General features: G+C 43.8%; 1 protein-coding gene across 7 annotated transcripts in view; it reads left to right on the top strand.

The window, feature by feature from the left end:
• Positions 1 to 19,733, top strand: part of HMBOX1 (homeobox containing 1) — a 124,123-nt gene that overhangs the window by 56,114 nt on the left and 48,276 nt on the right. For all 7 annotated transcript variants that reach the window (XM_071447974.1, XM_071447941.1, XM_071447966.1 and 4 more), the window contains 3 exons: positions 4,657 to 5,136; positions 7,199 to 7,284; positions 15,555 to 15,665. In XM_071447974.1, the coding sequence (XP_071304075.1) occupies positions 4,657 to 5,136; positions 7,199 to 7,284; positions 15,555 to 15,665 (677 nt within the window). The remainder of the gene's footprint in view (positions 1 to 4,656; positions 5,137 to 7,198; positions 7,285 to 15,554; positions 15,666 to 19,733) is intronic.

Raw genomic sequence — 19,733 nt, 5'->3', positions numbered from 1 at the left:
ATCAGTCACTTTTAGTTTTGAGCTTAATTAGAAATTTGCAGAGGTTTTGCTTGCAAAATTTCAGGGAGAAAAAATTTACAGCTGTTCTCCCTTGGTTATCTCGCCTTTTTTTGGGTGTCTCCCCAAGGAAATTTGACAGCCCATTGTCAGTGGTGAGAGTATTGATAGCAGATAAAGCATGGGATGTAGAGGATATTTTGCTACACAGGCAGCAAAGTTTGCCTACAGCAAAGTCAGTCCACAGACCTGTTCTCAGGAAAAATATTTTCCATCCTGATTTTCTTCTATACCCCCCAATCATTCTGCTTGTCTCTATCTTATTTTATTCCTTGCTACTTTTGCAGTTGATTGTATTTCAAAAGGAAAAAGAGAGGGAAATAAATTGAATTACAGGTAGCCAGAGGAGTGCAGGAGGATAAGAGGCTCTTACTGCAGTGTGTGGGGGGGATGAAGTGCTGGAGAATATTCACTCATTAATGAGGTGAATGAAATTAGGGTGATTCTAAAATGGTTGATTTAATTAACTGCTTTGTAAATTGATCTTTAAACAGGATAAGTTTATTAAAATATTTTAAAAAGGGAAAATAACCAAAGCCCTGCTCGAGTAACAGTTTGAAATAATGCTTGCTGTAGTTACTCATTAAAAAGTTGTGGATAGTTGGCAATGTTGGAACATGTTCAATAATACCACATTTTGCAATATTTGTTTTGGGGTTTTAATGGAAAATTCCAAGTTCCTGCAGCTGTTTTCAATCCTAAAAGTCCCTCAGGAGCATTATTTCTAGATCTCATGGCTGTGTAGAAAAGCACATGAAGATGGGAACAGGAGTTCCAGATCAAGAAGACCAGTGAGATGTGTCAGTGCAATATTTACTGAATGTGCAAATATAAGCAAGGCACTTTGGGCATCTCTGTATGACTTTAGTGAGACCAGCAGGGAGATACCCTAATTTTGGTGTTCTTACCTCTTAAAAATTACCCAGAAGTTGCCTTAAAAGTTACAGAGGGCTGGACTAATTCTTTGCATGGACAGACAAGCAGAAAATTGATTTTAGTTTGGGGTTTTTTTTCAATTTGTCCACATTTTTCCAGTGCTTGTGTTAAATACAGTATCATGGAGTTAATTTGACATTAAGTTTGCTGCTCTTACATTACTTTCTGCAAGGCTTTAAAGTCCATTGATGAATAGGACTTCAGAACACAAGTTGGAAATCACTGAATATCTTATTCTTGGGGCAGAGGGTGGCCTTGCCCAGCAGCTTTTGCATCCTTGTGAATTGAAATTCCTGCACAAGCTCAGCTGTGTCAAAGAGGGACAAATTGAGGCCACGAGCAACAAGAGGTCAACCCCTGCCCCTGCATCTGAGAACTCCGTACTTCGTTAGCTGGAATTCACTAAAGGACACTTAGGATTCACCAAATCATTGTGTGTAATTCACTAAAGGAGATTAATTTGGCCTGGGCACCCAGATCCAGGAGCTGAGCCCTGGCACTTCAGACAAATTGGGAATGACACCCAAATTTTAGAGAGAGTCGCTGGCCATGGCCACCGGCTGCTGCAGGAGGTGGTGAGGCCCTGGCACAGGGTGCCCAGAGAAGCTGTGGCTGCTCCATCCTTGGAAGTGTCCAAGGCCAGGCTGGACAGGGCTTGGAGCACCCCAGGATAGTGGAAGCTGTCCCTGCTCATGGCAGGGGGTGGAACTAAATGATTTTACAGCCCCTTTCAATTACCCTTCTGTAATTCCATGATTCTGTGTTGCTTGACATTCTTGAAGCCATCTGGAAAGTCTTGCTTTTGTCAGATGGGAGTTTTTTAGTTCACGGGGCTACAAGGACAAAAGTTCTGGGTTTCTGCGTCTGTGATAAATTAATGATTAAATAATTTAAAGTATGCTTTAGTATTAAATGTTGAAGAGTGGAGGTAATTCTGGTTGGAGGCTCTGGCTCATTAAATTCTCCAGTTCAAACAAAGAACCTGAGCACATGAAACTTGGTATTGACAGATAAATGATCTGGGAAATGGTGACATTAGAAACATCAGTAAGAAATGCCCAAACCAGGTGTTGCCCTGAGGAAGGGTGAGCTGGCGTATCCAGTGAAAACCACCTCAAGGCCAGATGTTTAAAGAGGTTTTTCTGCTTGAAAATGGTGCTGCTCAGAGCTGGCTGTGATGAGTCAGTAAGTCCTTGTGACACTTCTCCCAAAGCTGGGAGAGGAGGATGGAGCAGCCCTGCCTCCTCCACAGGCCAAACCTGGAACACAACGTCTGGTTCCAAATGCTCCCCGCCAAGCTCCGAAGGTCTCAGCCTGGGATGCCACTTCCAAATTGGGGTTGTTACAATTCCAGTCAGTTGCAGGTCGACTGCTGCATTGCCTGCCGTGCCCTCCTGTGGTTCAACAGTCTGGGTGCTTGTCTTGGAAAATTTTAAATGGCCTGGACGTTTCCAGTAATCAGTTTTCCGGAGGACAGCACATTCCCGTTGGGCTGAAGCGCTGATGTGGATGTAGAACGTCTGTCTTCTCACACAGGCATTTTCTTGGATGGGAGTCATCCCCTTGCATTGTCCTCCTGCTTCCTTCTCCCACAAAACAATCTAAGGAGCTCAGTAGTTGCTGGATGAGGGCAAAGATGAGATTTTCTTCTCATTTCTGTATTTCCCAGGCTGCAAGTGCCATTTTTGTGGATTTGTGTATCCTGGCTTTGTCTTTACAAGCTCTACTTCAGCTCTACTCCAACAAGCCAGGTCTCAGTGTTGTTCTTCAGCCCCAGCTATGGATCTTGAGTCATTCCATGACTCCTGTTAGGAACTTCTCTGTGCCAGGGCAGAAATCACAGAATCACAGAATAATGAGGTTGGAAGAGACCTCTAAGATCATGGAGTCCAACCTATGCCCTAACACCTCAACTAGAGCACAGCACCAAGTGCCGTGTCCAGTCTTTTTTTAAACACATCCAGAGATGGTGATTCTGCCACCTCCCTGGGAAGAACATTCCAGTACTTTATTGTTCTTTCTGTGAAAAATTTCTTCCTAACATCTAATCTATACCTTCCCTGACGTAGCTTGAGACTGTGTCCTCTAAATGGACATACGGAGTCATCCTCAAAATTTGTGGGGAGGAATAGGCAGCCCTGGAAGGTCTCTCAGCCTGACAGCCTTTTTCACAGGGTCCTTGGAATTCTTCCTTGACTTTCCCTCAGCTATGATTTGCTCTGGCTCTCAGGGATTGTACATCAGCTCTGTCACGTCTCCTGGAGTTTGAGCGATCTCTTCACCCTGCTCTCCTGCAGGAATGGCAATAAACCCTTGACTCACGAGAAGATTCCCGAGAAGGATGGAAAATGCCATATTCTGCTTGCCAAGTTCTGCCTGCCCTCCATCTGCCATCCCTTCTTCTCAAGATCCAGAGTTCTGAAGGAGGAGATCTTGTTTTTTGTGTGACATTTGGATCTGTAGCCAGGAGACTTAGGAATGAAGCGCGATTAAGGGAGCATACTGGGATTTTTTTCAGTTCCATTTCTGGGCTTTGCAGCAAATAATATTCATTGTTGTGGCACCTTGGGAAGTTTAGGAGTTAAAAATGATTTTGTTGAGCCACCAGGATGGTCAAGTTACCTAAGAAGCCAATCTTTAGAGGAGAAAAAGCTGAAGACTTATTTCTTTAAATGAAAGCTCAGGAGTAATTGGATGTGCTGCACTTTTCCTTGTCAGGGCAGGCAGTCTGTGACAACATTCCAGGTTCAAAAGTTCCTAACTTCAGAAATCCAACTTCAGTCAAATCAACTTGGGTCCTACAGGCCACCAGAATTTCCGCTGGGTGTGTTTTTATCTTCTTTTTTTTTCAAGGTAGCAACAAAAGTTAGGGCAACTTGAACTCTTTGTAGTTAAGATTTGAAAGAGTAGAGATTCATAAATTTCATGTCATAACTGGTGAAAACTTGTCCAGAAAAACTCAGATCTGTGGCCCCCACAGAAATCTGAGATTCCTGTCTGGTGGGTACTTAACACTGGGCAAAATTTTGTCTGGGATCAAGTTGCAGCCATAATTACTGAGCAACCACAGTCTCTGTAGCTGTGGTTTATCAAAAACAAAAAAAAGGGCACAAACTGCAGGGTGTGGGGAATGTCAGGAGGGGTCTGAAATGCTGTTGGAGCACTCCAAGGAAAAGAAACCCTTTGCTGTGTAGTGAGATTGGCATTCATGGCAGCTGTCCCGCTGAGGTTGGTTGGAGGTGGATTTTGGAGCTGCTGTGTGGAGGTGGATTTTGGAGCTGCCAGAATTTATAAAGTACCTTCCATGTGCCACGTAGAACTATTGAACTGAAATATTTTGTATTTTCCCTCATTTCCAGCCTGCTGGAAACCATGTCTCACTACACAGACGAGCCAAGATTCACCATAGAGCACAAAAGGGTACAAACTGCAGGGTTGGTGCAGGTGTGGGGAATGTAGGGAGAGGTCTGCAATGCTGTTGGAGCACTCCAAGGAAAATGAACCCTTCTGCTGTGTACTGAGATTGGCATTCATGGCAGGTGTCCAGCTGAAGTTGATTGGAGGTGGATTTTGCTGTGATTTGCACTAGAATTTATAAAGCACCTTCCACGTACCACGTAGAACTATTGAACTGAAGTATTTTGTATTTTCCCTCATTTCCAGCCTGCTGGAAACCATGTCTCACTACACAGACGAGCCAAGATTCACCATAGAGCAGATCGACCTCCTGCAGCGCCTGAGACGCACGGGAATGACCAGGCATGAGATCCTGCACGCCCTGGAAACCTTGGACCGTCTGGACCAAGAGCACAGCGACAAATTCGGGAGAAGATCCGGCTACGGAGGCGGCTCCTACGGCAACAGCACCAACAACGTGCCGGCATCGTCCTCGACGGCCACGGCTTCCACGCAGACGCAGCACTCCGGGATGTCCCCGTCCCCGAGCAACAGTTACGACACCTCCCCACAGCCTTGCACTACGAATCAGAACGGGAGGGAGAGTAACGAGAGGTTGTCTGCCTTCAACGGGAAGATGTCGCCCACCCGCTACCCCCTGGCCAACAGCCTGGCCCAGAGGTCCTACAGCTTCGAGGCTTCCGAGGAGGACTTGGACATCGACGACAAAGTGGAGGAGCTGATGAGGTGAGTGATGGTCTCTGTAAAAGGTGGGGAGGTGAGAAGTGCAGCAGTGGGTGTGTTGGAAGATTGCTCAAATGAAGTGGTAAAATGCTGGCACAGTTGTCCGGGGAGGTGGTGGATGTCTCATCCCAGGAAATATTAAAGGTCAGGTGGGACAGGGCTCTGAGCGACCTGTTCTAGTTGAAGATACCCCTGCTTATCACAGTAGGTTTGGACTAAATGACCTGAAATGTCTCTTCTGACCCACACCATTCCATGAGGATTTGTTGATGATGATGATGATGATGATAATGATGATCAGGAGAGCATCAGGCAGTTCTTCCTTCAAGTGCTCCAAGGGTCACCATCCCAGAACCTCTCACCTGCCTTGTGGAAGCAGCCCCAGTCCCACAGTCTGACTGTTGAAATATTTTTTCCAGTGCTATACCAAAAATTTGGATTGATATTAGAGCACTCTTTAACTTTTTTTCAGGATTCTGATCAAATATCAATTCACATGACTCCTTCTCCACTATTTCACACCCATTGTAATTCCTTCCATATAGAGGGAGAGTAGGGAATCCAGCATGGATTGGTCAGTGCTTTCCAGTGGGATCTGGAGAGGATGCATGCTGTTTGTTTATAGTTTGTGGCCGGGATTTGCAGAATGATGCAGAAAAATACAAATAACGAAGAAGCAGAAGTTTTCTCTGAGAGCCTTTGGGGTGGTTTTTTTTCAGGGCTGACCTTCCTTTACTTTTAGAAGCTTTCTTTTCAGCATTATGGCAAAGATGAAAGGAGGGGATTATACTCCTGAGGATGAAAGTCAGTCAGTGGGCTTTGAGAGCACAAAGAAGTTAAGAGGAAAGGCCAAATGTCTCCAAACAATTTTGGTCATAATGTTGGAATTTATTCCCCCCCCCCCCCCCCCCAAAACTACACTATTCCTGAAGTACCTGTGGGAGGACTGGAGTCCATAAGCTCCAGAATGGAAATGTGTTGGAAGTAGTTTGGAGATTTCAGGGAAAGATGTGGCTTTTGGGGGAGAGGATTAGAGATGAGCAGTAAGAAAAGCCGATCAACCTCATTTGCTGTCGGCTGCAGGATGATGGAATTGTGCAGGAAGGGGGTGAGTACAGCAGAGTGCCAAGTTCCCATGGCTGAGGTTTGGGTTCCTGTGCAGTGAGTCTCAGGTAATGCTTTTAGTGCTTATTTAAACTGAAATTGCTTGTGTTTGCAGGCATATGGATGATGAGTGTTGGGTACAGAAATAAAAATGAACCCACAGCACAGCATTCATTTTGCATTTACGTTTGCAAGCTTGAGTCTGCCTTCAATGCAGCTGGGGCAGGAGGGGAGAAGGGGAAGGAAAATGTCTCATAAGGCCTAATAAAGGCTCATTTTAATTGTCTGCCCTTCTCAGGAAGGGAGAGAGGAAGAGGAGGGGCAAAGTATGTGTTTATTGCAGTTGAAATTTGCTGTGTATCACAGTACTTTTGCAACCTCCAATTTATTTGCTTTTAGCACAGTTTTAGCCCCTTCTGAACTACCTGTGCAGACCTTGTAAAAATGACACAAAAACCTCAGTTCATTCGGTGCAAGCTCTGGACTAAGTAGGGGACTGAAGGAGGGGGTGTGAGGACAGAGGCTGCAAAATTTTGGATCTTTTCCTTGGGATGCTGGTGGAGGTTGGTGTATGCATATTCATTTGGGCAACTAACCATGCAGCCCCCGCTATCCTTTATTTTTTATTTTTCTGCCTCATTTTTACGAGTGAGGTTTTTATGCTGGTATGAGAGATTTATTCATCCCTGTGTAATGAAACTTTGTACATTCCATATGGCAGTGCTGCACCTAATATGAATTATATGGGACATGAGTCATCCATTCTCCTGCTATGGTACTTTGATCAAACGTGACACTTGTTAAAAGAAGTGTCCAGCACCGAGGCACTTGGGCTGTTTTAATGCCAGCCTTCCCCACTCCTTGCCCCCTGAATAAAGGAAATGAAGCCATTTTGCATCTTGCAGGTGCACTTTGGTCTGTCCCTCTTTTTGTGTGTCCTGTTGTTGTTTTGTTTTGGTAGGAGGGACAGCAGTGTGATAAAGGAGGAAATCAAAGCCTTCCTCGCCAACCGGAGAATTTCCCAAGCAGTTGTTGCACAGGTAACAGGTAAGAGCTCGGGGAGGGGAGTCCTTTCCTCATTTTGGGAATCTCTGTGTCTGAACTGCCTGTCTGAGCAGGGTGCAGATGTTGGAATATCACTTGGCTTTCTGCATTGCAGTGCAGATCTGTCAGCTTAGTCATAATAATGTATGCCTTTGATTTAAGACCCATTGTCCTGCACATCATGGAACTTCCCCAGTGAATCACTTTTTTTTTTTTTCCTTTTTTTTTTCCTGTGGCTTGTGCTGGCAGATTTTATTTTACAGCATTATAATAAAGCCTGAAGTTCTTATCTTAAAATGAAAACGGTTTTCCTTAATTCTTAAATTGTTGTTGAGTGCGGCAAATAGATGCATATCTGCATCTCTGGGTATGGAGAGAGAGAGAGATAAATGTGTATTTATATATTAAAAAGTATATGAATAGTCAGGAGACACAGCTATAGCTGGTACCACTGCAGCCAGGAGTTGGGAGGATGAGAGTTGAAAGTTTTATCCATCCTTTGAGTCACAATTAATGAAAATCCAGAGGGATGTTGAGGGATGACCAGACCAGCTCAGGTTTTACCTGGAAAGAGCAGCAGTTCTGGGTGCCCTGTGCCCTGAGCCTTCTCTCTCACATCCAGACAGGTGAACTCACTGCAGTGGTGCCACTTCTTCCCTGGGTGTGTTCCCTGAGCTTTACAGAGAGGGTAACAAAGTCCTGTTGCTCCTCCATGGGGTGAGGTGCTGTTATTTCTCCCTTCCAAGCACACAGGCCTTGCCTGGAACAGCCTCAGAATCATTTTGGTTGGAAAAGCCCTCTAAGACCATTGAGTCTGATCCCTCCCCCAGCACTGCCAAGGCCACCACTGATCTGTGTCCCCAGGTGCCACATCCACAGGGATTTTAAATCCCTCCAGGGATGGGGACTCCACCCGTGCTCTGAGCAGCTGTGCCAGGGCTGGACAACCCTTTCCAGGCAGGAATTGTTCCCAGTATCCAACCTGAACCTGCCCTGGCACAGCTTGAGGCTGTTCCCTCTCATGCTGTCCCTTGTTCCCTGTCAGGGAGTTGTGCAGAGCCACAAGGTCCCCCCTGAGCCTCCTTTTCTCCAGGCTGAGCCTCTTTCCCAGCTCCCTCAGCCCCTCCTGGTGCTCCAGCCCCTTCCCCAGCTCCGTTCCCTGCCCTGGATTCACTCCAGCCCTTTCTTGAGGATGAAGATTTGATGATAAAGTTCAGAAAGCTCAGTCCCATGTTACACCTCTAAGATTTGTTAACTTTTTAACCCAAGCTTGGATAAAAATCTTGAAATAGGTAATTTTTAAGGTACCTAGATGTCTGGGAATGCCAAAGCAGTAGGAGGAAAGTTGTTATTTATGATATTTCCAGGATTTGAAATGTCATAGGAATCCCCCTGTCTGGGAGCTGTGGCTTTGCAGACATGGCAGCAGTTGAGGTGGGCAAGCACAAACTGGTGCTTGAGCCAAAGAGCCAGGAATTCTTTTCATGTCTCCAACTCTTCTGTGACCCTGTATAAAATGACTTGTCTTTCCCTGGGCTCAGTTTCATCCTGAAAATCATGAGATTAATAATTTATGTAAATGTAAGGGATGTTTTTGGCCTTATCAGATGTTAGCACAAATACTTCAAAAATTAATGTATAAGTTGAGTTGCTTAAATTGTATGTGAACTTTAAAATTTTGGTAGTTAGTGGGTCACTCTCCTGCTTTTGTTCATTCCTTGCCTGAATATAGTCCTGGAAGAGCCCATCTCTGAATTAACCTCTGTGTAGCACCCAGCAAGTCAGGCTGGCTTCCCCTGCAAGAGAAGGAGTGCAAAGAGGGGAAAATTGCACAAAAGGAGTCTTTCCAAAGGGAGCCAGTGTTTGGGTTTTTTTGGCCAGTTGTGGGTCATTGAATCAGAATCACCACACCAGACCCAAGTCTGTGTCAGTGAAAGGAATGGATCTAACTATAATTAACTGATTAATTATAATTAACCCTTGATGCATGTGTTTGATACCCTGCAAGAAGCTGTAGGAAAGGCAAGACCAATCTCTTCACACCTGATCCTTTCCCTCCTTCCATCCTGAGCCTGTTGTCTTGGATTTCAGTAGCCATTAAGTTGGAATTTAGCTTTTGGGAGCTCTCTTTATTTCCTCCTGTGAATAAATGACACCAACCCATCCACTTGAGACGTGGCTGCCTGGATTTCACACCCATCCCACTCAACCCACAGTGTGCTCACAGAGGGACCAGAGAAATACTGCAGGGTGTCAGTGGGACAGAATGGGGGCTGAGCTGAAGGCACTGGGTTATTGTCTTGTTTTTGAGCCAAATCCATGGGAAACCAGTACATCTTTGCATCTCAGTCATCCTCCCTGGGCTTGGTGGGAGCTGATTCATTTTAAATCAACCCCTGGCCTTGTGTAAGCAGATGTGTAGCACTTATGTGCCACCCCTAAGTACATAGTAATGGCTTATCTGAGGGAAATGGTAAATCTCAGAGAGATGTTTGGAAAAACCAGATTAAAGAGTGTGCTCAGCTCTAGCAGGGAGAAACATCAGCTTCCTCTCCAAAGCAGGGAGTGGTGAGGAGTGGCTGAAATATCTTGGACAGAGATCCGGGGCAGAGCATCCCAGGGCTCTCCCTTCCAGAGCTGTCTCAGCCTGATGAGTGCTGGATGACTTGGAATATTCTTCAGATGCCTCCAACATCCCTTTCAGCTGGGGAAGAGACTCCCAAGGAATGTCTGGAAATCACTTCTGGTTCAGTAAAAAAACAGTTTGTATAGGCAGAGGCTTTGCAGAGTGTGTGATCCCAAATGGCATCACCTCAGGATTTACAGCCTTAGTCTTACTGATAAAGATTTTCTGTAAAAAGTTACTTGTACAAGAGGAAAATAGAAAAATTGGCTTTTAGTCTTCATCTCTTCTGCCCTGGGAAAGAGGCAAGAAAGAAATGAAAAATTTATGGCTGGTTCTGTCCAGGAGAGTGGCTTGGCTTGGCTACCTCTGCTGGCAACTTTTCCTTACAACCTCCACCAATTCTCTGTTTCCTCTGTCCTTATGACCTTATTTATCCCCATTCTGTAACTTGCCATGTTCTGTCCTTGGTGCAGAAACCTCTGCTGCAGCTGTGACCCCTCAAAACCTCCTTTTTGCCTAATTTTGCTAATTCTTCAAACTACACTTTAATTCAAAAACACATTTCTCCTTTTTCCCATCTTAATTCTAACATTGCAGAGCACTTACAGAATCCATAGTCCTACAGAGCAGTTCTGCATCAGTAAACAGCTTTTCCTCTTGTTTTTCCTGTTGTAGCACAAGGCAAGTGATGGAGAGGGAGGATGCAGGAGAGAGGAACACAGAGCTGAGGGTTAAAGTCAGCTGTTGCAGTAGAAAAATGCTGAGGCTCTCTTAATCCTTATAAAATTACCAGAAACTCTAAAAGTCATTTAGATAATGAATCTGACAGGAAAAATTAAACCTGGAAGACATTCTACAGGGCTGCCTGGTGTATGGAGAGGACAGGTCAGGTTGAAAAATAGTAACAGGGTATTAAGAAGTGACTTGAAAATAAAGAATGATTGATAAGCAGCAAAAACTTAGCATAACACTTACTAGTGCTAGTCCTAAAAACAGGAGCTGCTTTTTATAGAAACTTTTTTAATGGTGTCTGTAATAAGATAAACAAGAAGCACTTGGGTTGGGCTCTGTATAAATAATCTCCTACTGATAAGAAAAATGACAGTATAAACAGGAGCTAATAATAGTTCCTGCGGAATTTCCTCTCCTGGTGTTTGGAGCTCCTTTTAACATCACTGCAGCCTGCTCAGGGCTGGGGGTTCAGCCCCTCTTGGGGCAGGTGAGCTGCCAAATTTTTATCAAATTTAATTTTAAGTCGTGTGGAATTTGCTTAAATTGCCACAAGAATTGTACTTGGGCGCCAGGTTATGGTCAGGAGGCAGAGGATGAAGAGAGAAATGTAAACTTCTCTCAGAGATGCTGTCTGAGCTTCCAAAGTTAGATGGAGGGTGGGGAAACATTTTCAGGAGCTGATGTGTCTCTGTTCTACAGTAAAGGAGAGAGGGAGGAGAGCACAGGGATGAGCCCTCTGCAGATGGGCTGAAGTGGTTTGATGGATGATGCCTCTGCAAGGTTTGGAAATATTACCTTTCCTGTTTTTTACACATAGGGAGGGAAGGAATAAAAAAGCCACCCTTATTTTCCTGAAGTTACAGAGCAAAAATTTCAATTCAGTTTTTTCAGTTCTTAAAAACATAACACCCAAACTACCATTAAAAAAAACCCCCAAACCCATCAACAGTAAAACGCAGAAGTCATTTTTTGGGTTGTTTTTAAATACACACAGAGCTTTCCAGGGTGCAGTTCTGGTACCCTTCCCAATTATTCTGCTTGTACAACCCAGCCCTGTCCTCCTGTCTCTGCCTTAATTGATAGGAGATCTCCAGGACTTGGCTTTAGTTTATGCTAAACACACGTGCAGTGGAGGGCAGCCTTGGAGCACTGCTGGAACAAATAAAATCCCCACAGGTTTGGAACCCACACACAGGAATGCTGAGCAAATGCCAATACGCAGGGAAACTTAACTAGTTCCACTCTGAAGAGAATTCAGAAAATTCCTGAATTATTGATCATCTCAAATGGCATGAAGCTGCATTTTCAGAAACATTTTCCTTTTTGTTTTGTTTTTTTCTTAATACTCAAGACAACACAGAGATTTTTTTTTTATGATTTTGATCTTTGCAGGTTTTCTGTAAACAAGCTGTGCTAATCTCCTAAATTGATAGGTGTCCTTTGCAAGCACTTGTTCTCTGAATCTGGGACTTTGCTTACAAAGTGAAGAATTAAAACACAGTCAGTTAACTTTCTTCTCCAGGCTCTGACGTATTCCAGGTGCTTCTAAAAACCTCTCCTGAAAGAAACATTAAAGAAATGCAAAGCAGAGCTGCTGAACAAATCTATCAGTGAAGGTGAAAACCAGTTCTCAAGTCAGACTTGATGAATAGCAGAGTTGAGGGTTATGAGCAGATTTGAGCTGCACATAGCAGTGGCCTTCTCTTGATGATGTATTTTGCCATTTATTTCATATATTTGAAGGGGAAACTCTCCCCTAATCAGTTGTGTAGGAGACAGCAGGGCTGGCCAGGGGAGTGAGCACAGACTGGTTTGTTTATCTCTGGGAGGTGTGACCTGCTGTGGGAAGGAGTGAGTGTGACACAAGCAGTCAGCATCTGAGCTGCAATAATCCTTTGTGGATACCACATTCCTGCAGTGTTTTCTGTGAGAAAACTGCTGGTGTCCATAACCAGGTGTGTTCCTGGCCCTGCTGATGCTGAGCCCAGAGCCCTCCTTGAGGTCCCTGCTTCACTTGGAGAGTGAATTTCCTCAGCACAACTGGATTTTCAGTACTCCAGAGAAGTTATTTCATCAGTTGTTTCTGGCAGCAGGGTGATTTCTTTTTTACTGCCAGTGCAGTTCCCTGAAGCAGAGTGTGATTAGAGACAGTGGGACAGGAGGGTCCTGGTGATCTCTGTCCTGTGAGTCAGCTGTGTGAAACCCACTTGAGATGCAAGAAACTCTGACATGACAATTTTGGGAATTTGTTTTTTTTTACAATGAAAGGAGTTAAGGATGGGTTTGGAACCCACAGCACAGGGATCTGGCAGACCCTGGATGAGTTCTTCTGAAAGACTTTGCATGTGACCTTGGGTTGGTCAAGCTGTTGGGATAGTTTTGAGGCCTCAACCTTGCTGAGGTACAGATAAATACAGATATTTTATACAGATAAATACAGATAAATTTTATGCCTTAAAAACATTTTTCAGAAGCAGCTTTATGAACTGTGAGGACTTGCAGGAGGTCACAGGCTCAGCTGCTCTGGCTAAATGACAGCCACAAAAAGGATCCCAGCACAGATCCAGCTCTGTTTGGGAGAACTTTGATGCAGTTCAGGACATTGGGACAGTGCATAATTTGTGGAAAGAAGCTTTTTACAATGAGGATGGCACAGGTTGGTCAGGAAATTGGTGTCTGCCCCATCCCTGGAAACATTCAAGGTCAGCTTGGACAGGGCTCTGAACAATGTGATCCAGTTGATGTCCCAGCTCATTGCAGGGGGTGTTGGACTAAATGACCTTTAAAGGTCTTTCCAACTCAAATTTTTCTGTGATTCCATGAAAGTGGACATGGCAAGGCTTGAGTTTTTTGGCTCCTGCTGCTGTGCCCTGTCCTTGAGCACCTTGTCTGGAGTGGTGACATCTGTGCCACGTGTGACAGTGTCAGGCAGCCTCTTGAGCACGATTCAGATTTTCCACTCATGGCAGACATTTAATCTCTATTTATAATTTTTATCTACCAGTGCTTTGTGTTTGTATCTTAGGTTGTTATCCAGACACTCAACACACACTAATTCCCTGCAATGAGTGTAAGTGGACCATAGTAAACAACAAGTAAATGACTGGAGCTGTTACCCAGTGATTAATTAATGGGAGCAGGGCAGCCAAAAGCAGTGAGACACAAACCTTTGTGTCCCACAGCCCAGGATAAGAAATGGCTTTTATAAATCATAATAGGTCAAGAGCTGCACATTTTCAAACCTTGGACTTTGCACTGGTGATCAGGCATGCAGATGGCAGGATTTCAGCTAGGCTGGAGCTAAGAGTGTTATCAACTTACACTGCCTTCTTCTGCTATTAACTTGTGTGCTTCCACAGTTACTTGATGTAAACTTGGCAGGGTCTGAGGGCTGTGTTTGGTTGAATAATTCCAGTTCCCCAGTAGTATAAACTCAGTTTGAGATCCCACTGTAGGCCCTGGGGATAGGCAGCTCTTCTTGGCTGCCCCAGCTGTTCCTGAGCTCTGCCAGTTGAGGGCAAGGCAATCTCTGGGAGTGGGGTCTGGGAAAATCAGGGTCTGTTTTGTGGGCACAGCTCTGCTGAGCAGCAGTGTGCTGCTGTATCTGAAACAAAACACACCCATCCCTTCCCCCAGGACAATTAAAACTTCATAGCCTCCAGAATTCTGTTTGAGGAAGAGCAATTAAGAGCACAAACCCAGTGATTTTAAAAATCTGGTTGGTGTAAACCCAGCTGAATATGATACCTGAGAGTCAAGTTGAGACATTCTGAAGTTAACTACCTTCAACACACCAAAAAAAGCATAATAAACCCCCACTTTAGAAGTGGTAAAACTACAGGGGGCTGTTTTTTATGAGTTAAATATGATTATGAGAGCTTATAAAACCTTGATGCATCTCTAGAGGGGGGAGGTAGTTTGGTTTCTGTGTGCAAACCAGCCTCTACCTGCCTGGGTGATATCACCAAGCAGGTGGTGGCACAGGTGGTGTTGGCAGTATATTGGTACTTGGAGCACCTCCTAAAACTTCACTTCTCAGGAGAGTTTGGATGTTGTTAACCTGTTCTGATAGCTGAAGGGCCTTGTGGAAAGCACAGGGAGTTCTGAAGTAGTGCTTCAGTTACTCTGCATTTTTTACATTTTCGGGTAAACCTATTGCTGACCTCTTCATGCACTTCTAAACCTCTGGTTTTATTTAGTTCCGCTGCTGATCTTTTCTTTTTTTTTTTTTCCCTTGCCTTCCTGCATTGATCCTTCATTCCCTGCTTTGGAAATAACTGTATTAACTTCTAGGAATTTTTTCCCCTTCTTACTGTTTTCTTAGAACTCTTGCTTTAAAAGCAGCAGTGTTTTGTCCATGATCATGTCTGGGTACCTTGAGTTTGGCTCCTGCTTTGCTGACAGACATCTGCTCTTTCTGGGTTGTTACAGCTGCTGACAGTTGGTTTGCTCCATTTCTGGGCTGATGTGATCCATATCACATAAACTGTTTTCTGTGTTTATCTCTGTTCTTATTCAAGCACTGAATGATAAGGATTTCACTCTAACAGTCATTATTTATAGGTAATAGTGGGGAAGGGACTTGTTCCCATTTCACAGAATCAGAGAAGGTGTGGACAATTCAAGTCTATGATAGCTTTGGTTTCCCAGTTTTTCCCCTCTTTGCTTTGGGGCTGATTATGGGGACTCCAGGGTGTTCCTTGAGTGAGGTTGAACATAACCCCAGGGACAAATTCAGGCAGTTTGGGACAGAGCAGGGAAGCTTCAACTCTGCTTTTTCTGGGATTGAAGCATCACAAGTTACTGGGCTTTGTAAGACACCACCTTTTATCAGTAGATAAACCACTTAAAAACGTTTGGTAAAGAAGAAATTTTCTCTTTCTCTCTCTTTTTGTTCTGTTCTGGTTTTTCACAGGTATCAGTCAGAGCCGGATCTCCCATTGGCTGTTGCAGCAGGGGTCAGACCTGAGTGAACAGAAGAAAAGGGCATTTTACAGATGGTACCAGCTTGAGAAGACAAATCCTGGTAAACAAATGCAGCCTAAACATCTCCTGCTGTTTATTTACAGAATGGAAGCCTTTTGTTTATTAGCACTGATAATTCACTTCTTGGTTTGGGGTACTCCAGAGGTTCTCCCTCTGACCAGGTTAATTTTTAGGAGGGTGGGAAGAAATCTGCTTTTTGCTTTGCAACAAATGATGCAGAGCTGCCTCATCCAGAGCTGTCTGTCCAGAGCTGTCTGTCCAGCTCCTCAGCCACAGATACCTGCCCTTGCCCTCCCACCACTCACTAAATCTGGGAATCAGAAGCAGCCAGTGAAGTTGTAGTCAGTTCATGTGAAATATAAGCTGAGGCTCTTCAGAATGAACAAATAAAAACCATTCATAATGGCTGCATAATATAAAGTTTCGGCAAAAAACCCCACACATTTTGTCAGAGAGGATCTTCAGAGGGTTTTGGGTTGGATCTTAAGCTCATGGATGGGATGTTGATAGTTACAGTGATAAGCTGGAGATATGTCTTTCAAATCCCACCTGCTTCTCCAAATCTCAAAATAGATCTTGAATACAAAAAGAGAAGTAAAGCTCCTCATTATCTTTAACTAACCAGCAATCTTCAAAATCACAGTTTAATTAATTTCCTTGTATTGTTCTTCTCCATAGATTTTGTTTGACCACAGTTCTTATTTTTCCCTTTTAACAGTTTTATTGTAAAGATCAAAATATTTATGTTTAATTTCCTTTAAACATTGGCTTGATTAAATTAACTGTGTAATTGTTTTAAGGAATTTAAAACTCAGGCTCTCTAATGTGAACTTGGCTTCAATATCCAGAATTCTATTAAGAAAAATTCCAGGGGAATCAGAGCCTCAAAACTTTTGCTTTGTGTGTAAACTGAAATTCAGGAGGCTCCAGCTGACAGTTGGCCTGAGAATAATTCAGATTTAAGTTGGGTGGGTTCAGAGGAACAGCTAAGCCTGTTTTTTCTGTTAAGCATGTTGATGCTGTTTTTTCTTGAAGTTGTTTTAAAGAGTAAAAGTGCCAAGAAGCCTTGATTTTTGCACTGGCTGGAATTGTGATTCTGAGGATCCCAGAATTCCTGGGTGCAACCATCCAGTACCAGCTGCTTGGAAAGGCTCAGGTTTTACCCTACAAAGTAACTCCCTGACATTTCCCTTTGATGAAAGGTGTTGCCTCCAAAGTAGTGGAGAAAACTTGAGAGTTTTTGGAAGGTGTGAAAACTACCAAACCCCTCTCCAGATGAGACCTTTTGTGTGGATTTTTCCCAGCCTTGCATACTTTATTTGCAGTGTCACATGAAGCTGTTTAGGAAAGAGTATCTTGTGCTAATAACAGAACCCTTGTTCAACTTAGCTCTAAAATCTTTACTTCTTCCTCTTTACCTTCCTTTTTCCCTGTATCCATGAGCTCACATCTTCTTTGTCCTTTTGCTCTTGAAAGGTGTCTAAGGAAAGAGGACTTTCCACACTGAAGGTTGTGGCTGAAATTGAAATGAATCAACTTTAACTCTGCTTTGCTTTAGACATGGAAAAACTCCTTGAGGAGTGGTTGTTTGAGTGTAACCTTTTTCCCAATAAGAGATCTTAAACAGCATTTTCAAGGAGTGTAAAAGGCAAATTGTTTCCTCTGCCTAAGCCAAGGGACTATTTGGATGCACTTAAATTCCTTTTAGAACCAGACAGCACTTGGTTTCTTTTTAGAGGCTGAGGTAGAGGGAGGAACCTTCAGTTTTCCTGTTGCTGTTGGGAAAATTTACCTGAGGAAAATGGGGTTGTATTTATTTATTCATTGTAGGACAATATAACACTGCTTTCAGTTATTGCCATCTATTATATTGCAGGTCAGCCCAGGTAGCCAAGAAAAATTAGCAGGGGTATGAACAAGTGTGTAAAGGGAGGTACCAACCTTGTCCAGAGAATCCTGGATGTAAACCACTGTTACAAAACCAATCTGCAGCTGAAGTTTTGGCTACTACTCAGAGTATCCTATGATTAGTAGACAGAGTAATGGGTCTGGTGTCCTCCTTAGGGCCAGAAAATGAGGAAATCAGTGGAGCTTCCTGCCACATTCCCAAAAAAGGGATGCCACCACCACACTCTGTAGGGTGTGAGAGATTGTCCTCTTTGGAAGAAACCTGGGAGATGAAATGACTGCCACGTGTTTTTTTCCAGTTGCTGGCTTACTGACAGGTGGCATCTGGCTTTTTGTTTTCATACATCCCATCTTTTCCAGTTCCAGCTGCTGGGAGGGAAATCTCAGTCCTCTGAGAGAAAGTCAGGTCTGTGTGCAGAGGGACCTGCAGGTCTGAGTTATCAGAGGGCAAAGTGAGGCTTTTGGGAACTATTGGTTCCCCAATTTCTATAATTCCTTATCTTGAAAAACTGGATCTTCAGAGTAAATCCATTTTTTTGGACTGAATCTGTGTAGTAGAATAGAAAGAAAACCTAAGATTGAAACAGTTTTGAAGGACTAGGACAGCACATGTAATCAATTCCTAAATTGTGAAGGGGGGATAGTTTGGGAAAGGACTGGAGCTCTCTTGGCAGACTTTCCCTTGGCTCTGCCAGTTTTTCTGTGCAACTTGTAGAATTCACCCTTTATCTCCCTTTCCCATCTCCTGGGTGCAGGTGAGACTTTTCCCTGTGGGTGACACTCCTGCCTTGCCTTCAGCTCCTCACAGCAGGACCTGTCTTTTACTGTGCTTATATAAGCGAATTATGACTTACAAATATATCAAAAGACATTTTATTTCTCTTTTATTTCTCTCTTTTTTTCCTTTTAATGTGTTATGTGAGGCTTTAAATCATCCACAGGCAGTGCTGCATCTGCAACCAAAGGACTTGGTGCTGGGAGCTTTAGGGCAGTTTTAGGGCATTTTTGCTGTTCAGATGCTGGTCCTATATGGACAAGACTCAGCAATTCCATCCCTTCCATTCTTTTCCAGCTGGCTTTGAGCTCTTGAATGTGCTGTTTGTTATTTGCCTTGGTTTGATTGCTGGTTTGCATGGGCAGTTTCTGCATTTCTCCTGTCCTTGGTGTGGTGGGTGTTCAGACAGCACCAGACTGGAATGTTGCAAAGGAGACTTGGAGTCTCATGGAACAGGAGAAAAACACCCACTTGTCCCACTGTATGCAATAATCTTGCTCAAAAAAAATGTCTTAATCAATGTTTTCTTGGTAGGAGTGATGTCAGAGTTAATGGCAACACTGTGAATTCCAGTGTGCTACTGATTATAAATTTTTCTGGAAGGAGTTGCCAGTTAGGGTGAAAGGCAGGTTTTTTTTGTTGGAGGGAAGAAGTAAATGCTAAATGCTGATGTTTAAAAGGTCTTTATTCCAATTAATAGGGATGCTTTTCATTTAGATGGAGCTTTTTTTTCACACAGGCACCACTTGTCTGTCCTGTGTTTTGTGGAGGACTGAGAACATTTTGGCAATAGATAAATTTTATGTATTTCAGAAACCGCTAGTGCTACAATGTTCTCACTATTTTTTCAGAGCTCATAGGTTTTAAATTTTTTTTTTTTTTAGATTGGTAGTTATTAGCCTGATTAGTTTCCAGGGCACTGGGTGTTGGGCGATGTGAGAAGTTTGTGGTGGAGTAACTTCAGCTTGTCTCTTGCCTCTGTGTAGTGCAAACTGAAGCTGGCACCTCAAAATGCTGTGTTAAAGTTACAGATGGATACAGAGTGCTTCCATTTAGGCTGGGCATTTATTTCTGCCACTCTTCTCTAATAGGAAGGCAGCTGTGGTCACCTTGGAGAGAAGCATGGGCACTTCTTCCTTGAACTAAAGGAAAATAAAAGGAAGTTAATATCAGGATATAGCATCTCTTCTGTTATTTTCAGAGTGGTTCTTGTTTAGCTGTGAAAGAAAAGCCAACCCAAAATCAGGGGCTCTCCCACGAGGTTTTCACTGGGAAGGGATGGTTGGTGATGTGCTGTTCCACAGAGCTGCAGAGCAAACAGTCCCTGCTCTGCTCCTTCTCCTCCCCTCCCTGGGCTCTGTAAGGGAACCTTGTGCTGCTGCTGATTTCAATCCAGCATGGCTTACTCTGACCAAGAGGTGTTTT

The sequence above is a fragment of the Agelaius tricolor genome, unplaced genomic scaffold, assembly GCF_023055355.1.
Source record: "Agelaius tricolor isolate 1412-34295 unplaced genomic scaffold, bAgeTri1.0.p SCAF_1, whole genome shotgun sequence".
NCBI classification, from domain to species: Eukaryota; Metazoa; Chordata; class Aves; order Passeriformes; family Icteridae; genus Agelaius; species Agelaius tricolor.
Note: the sequence above shows the minus strand (reverse complement) of the source record. Positions and strands in the feature narration are given on the sequence as shown.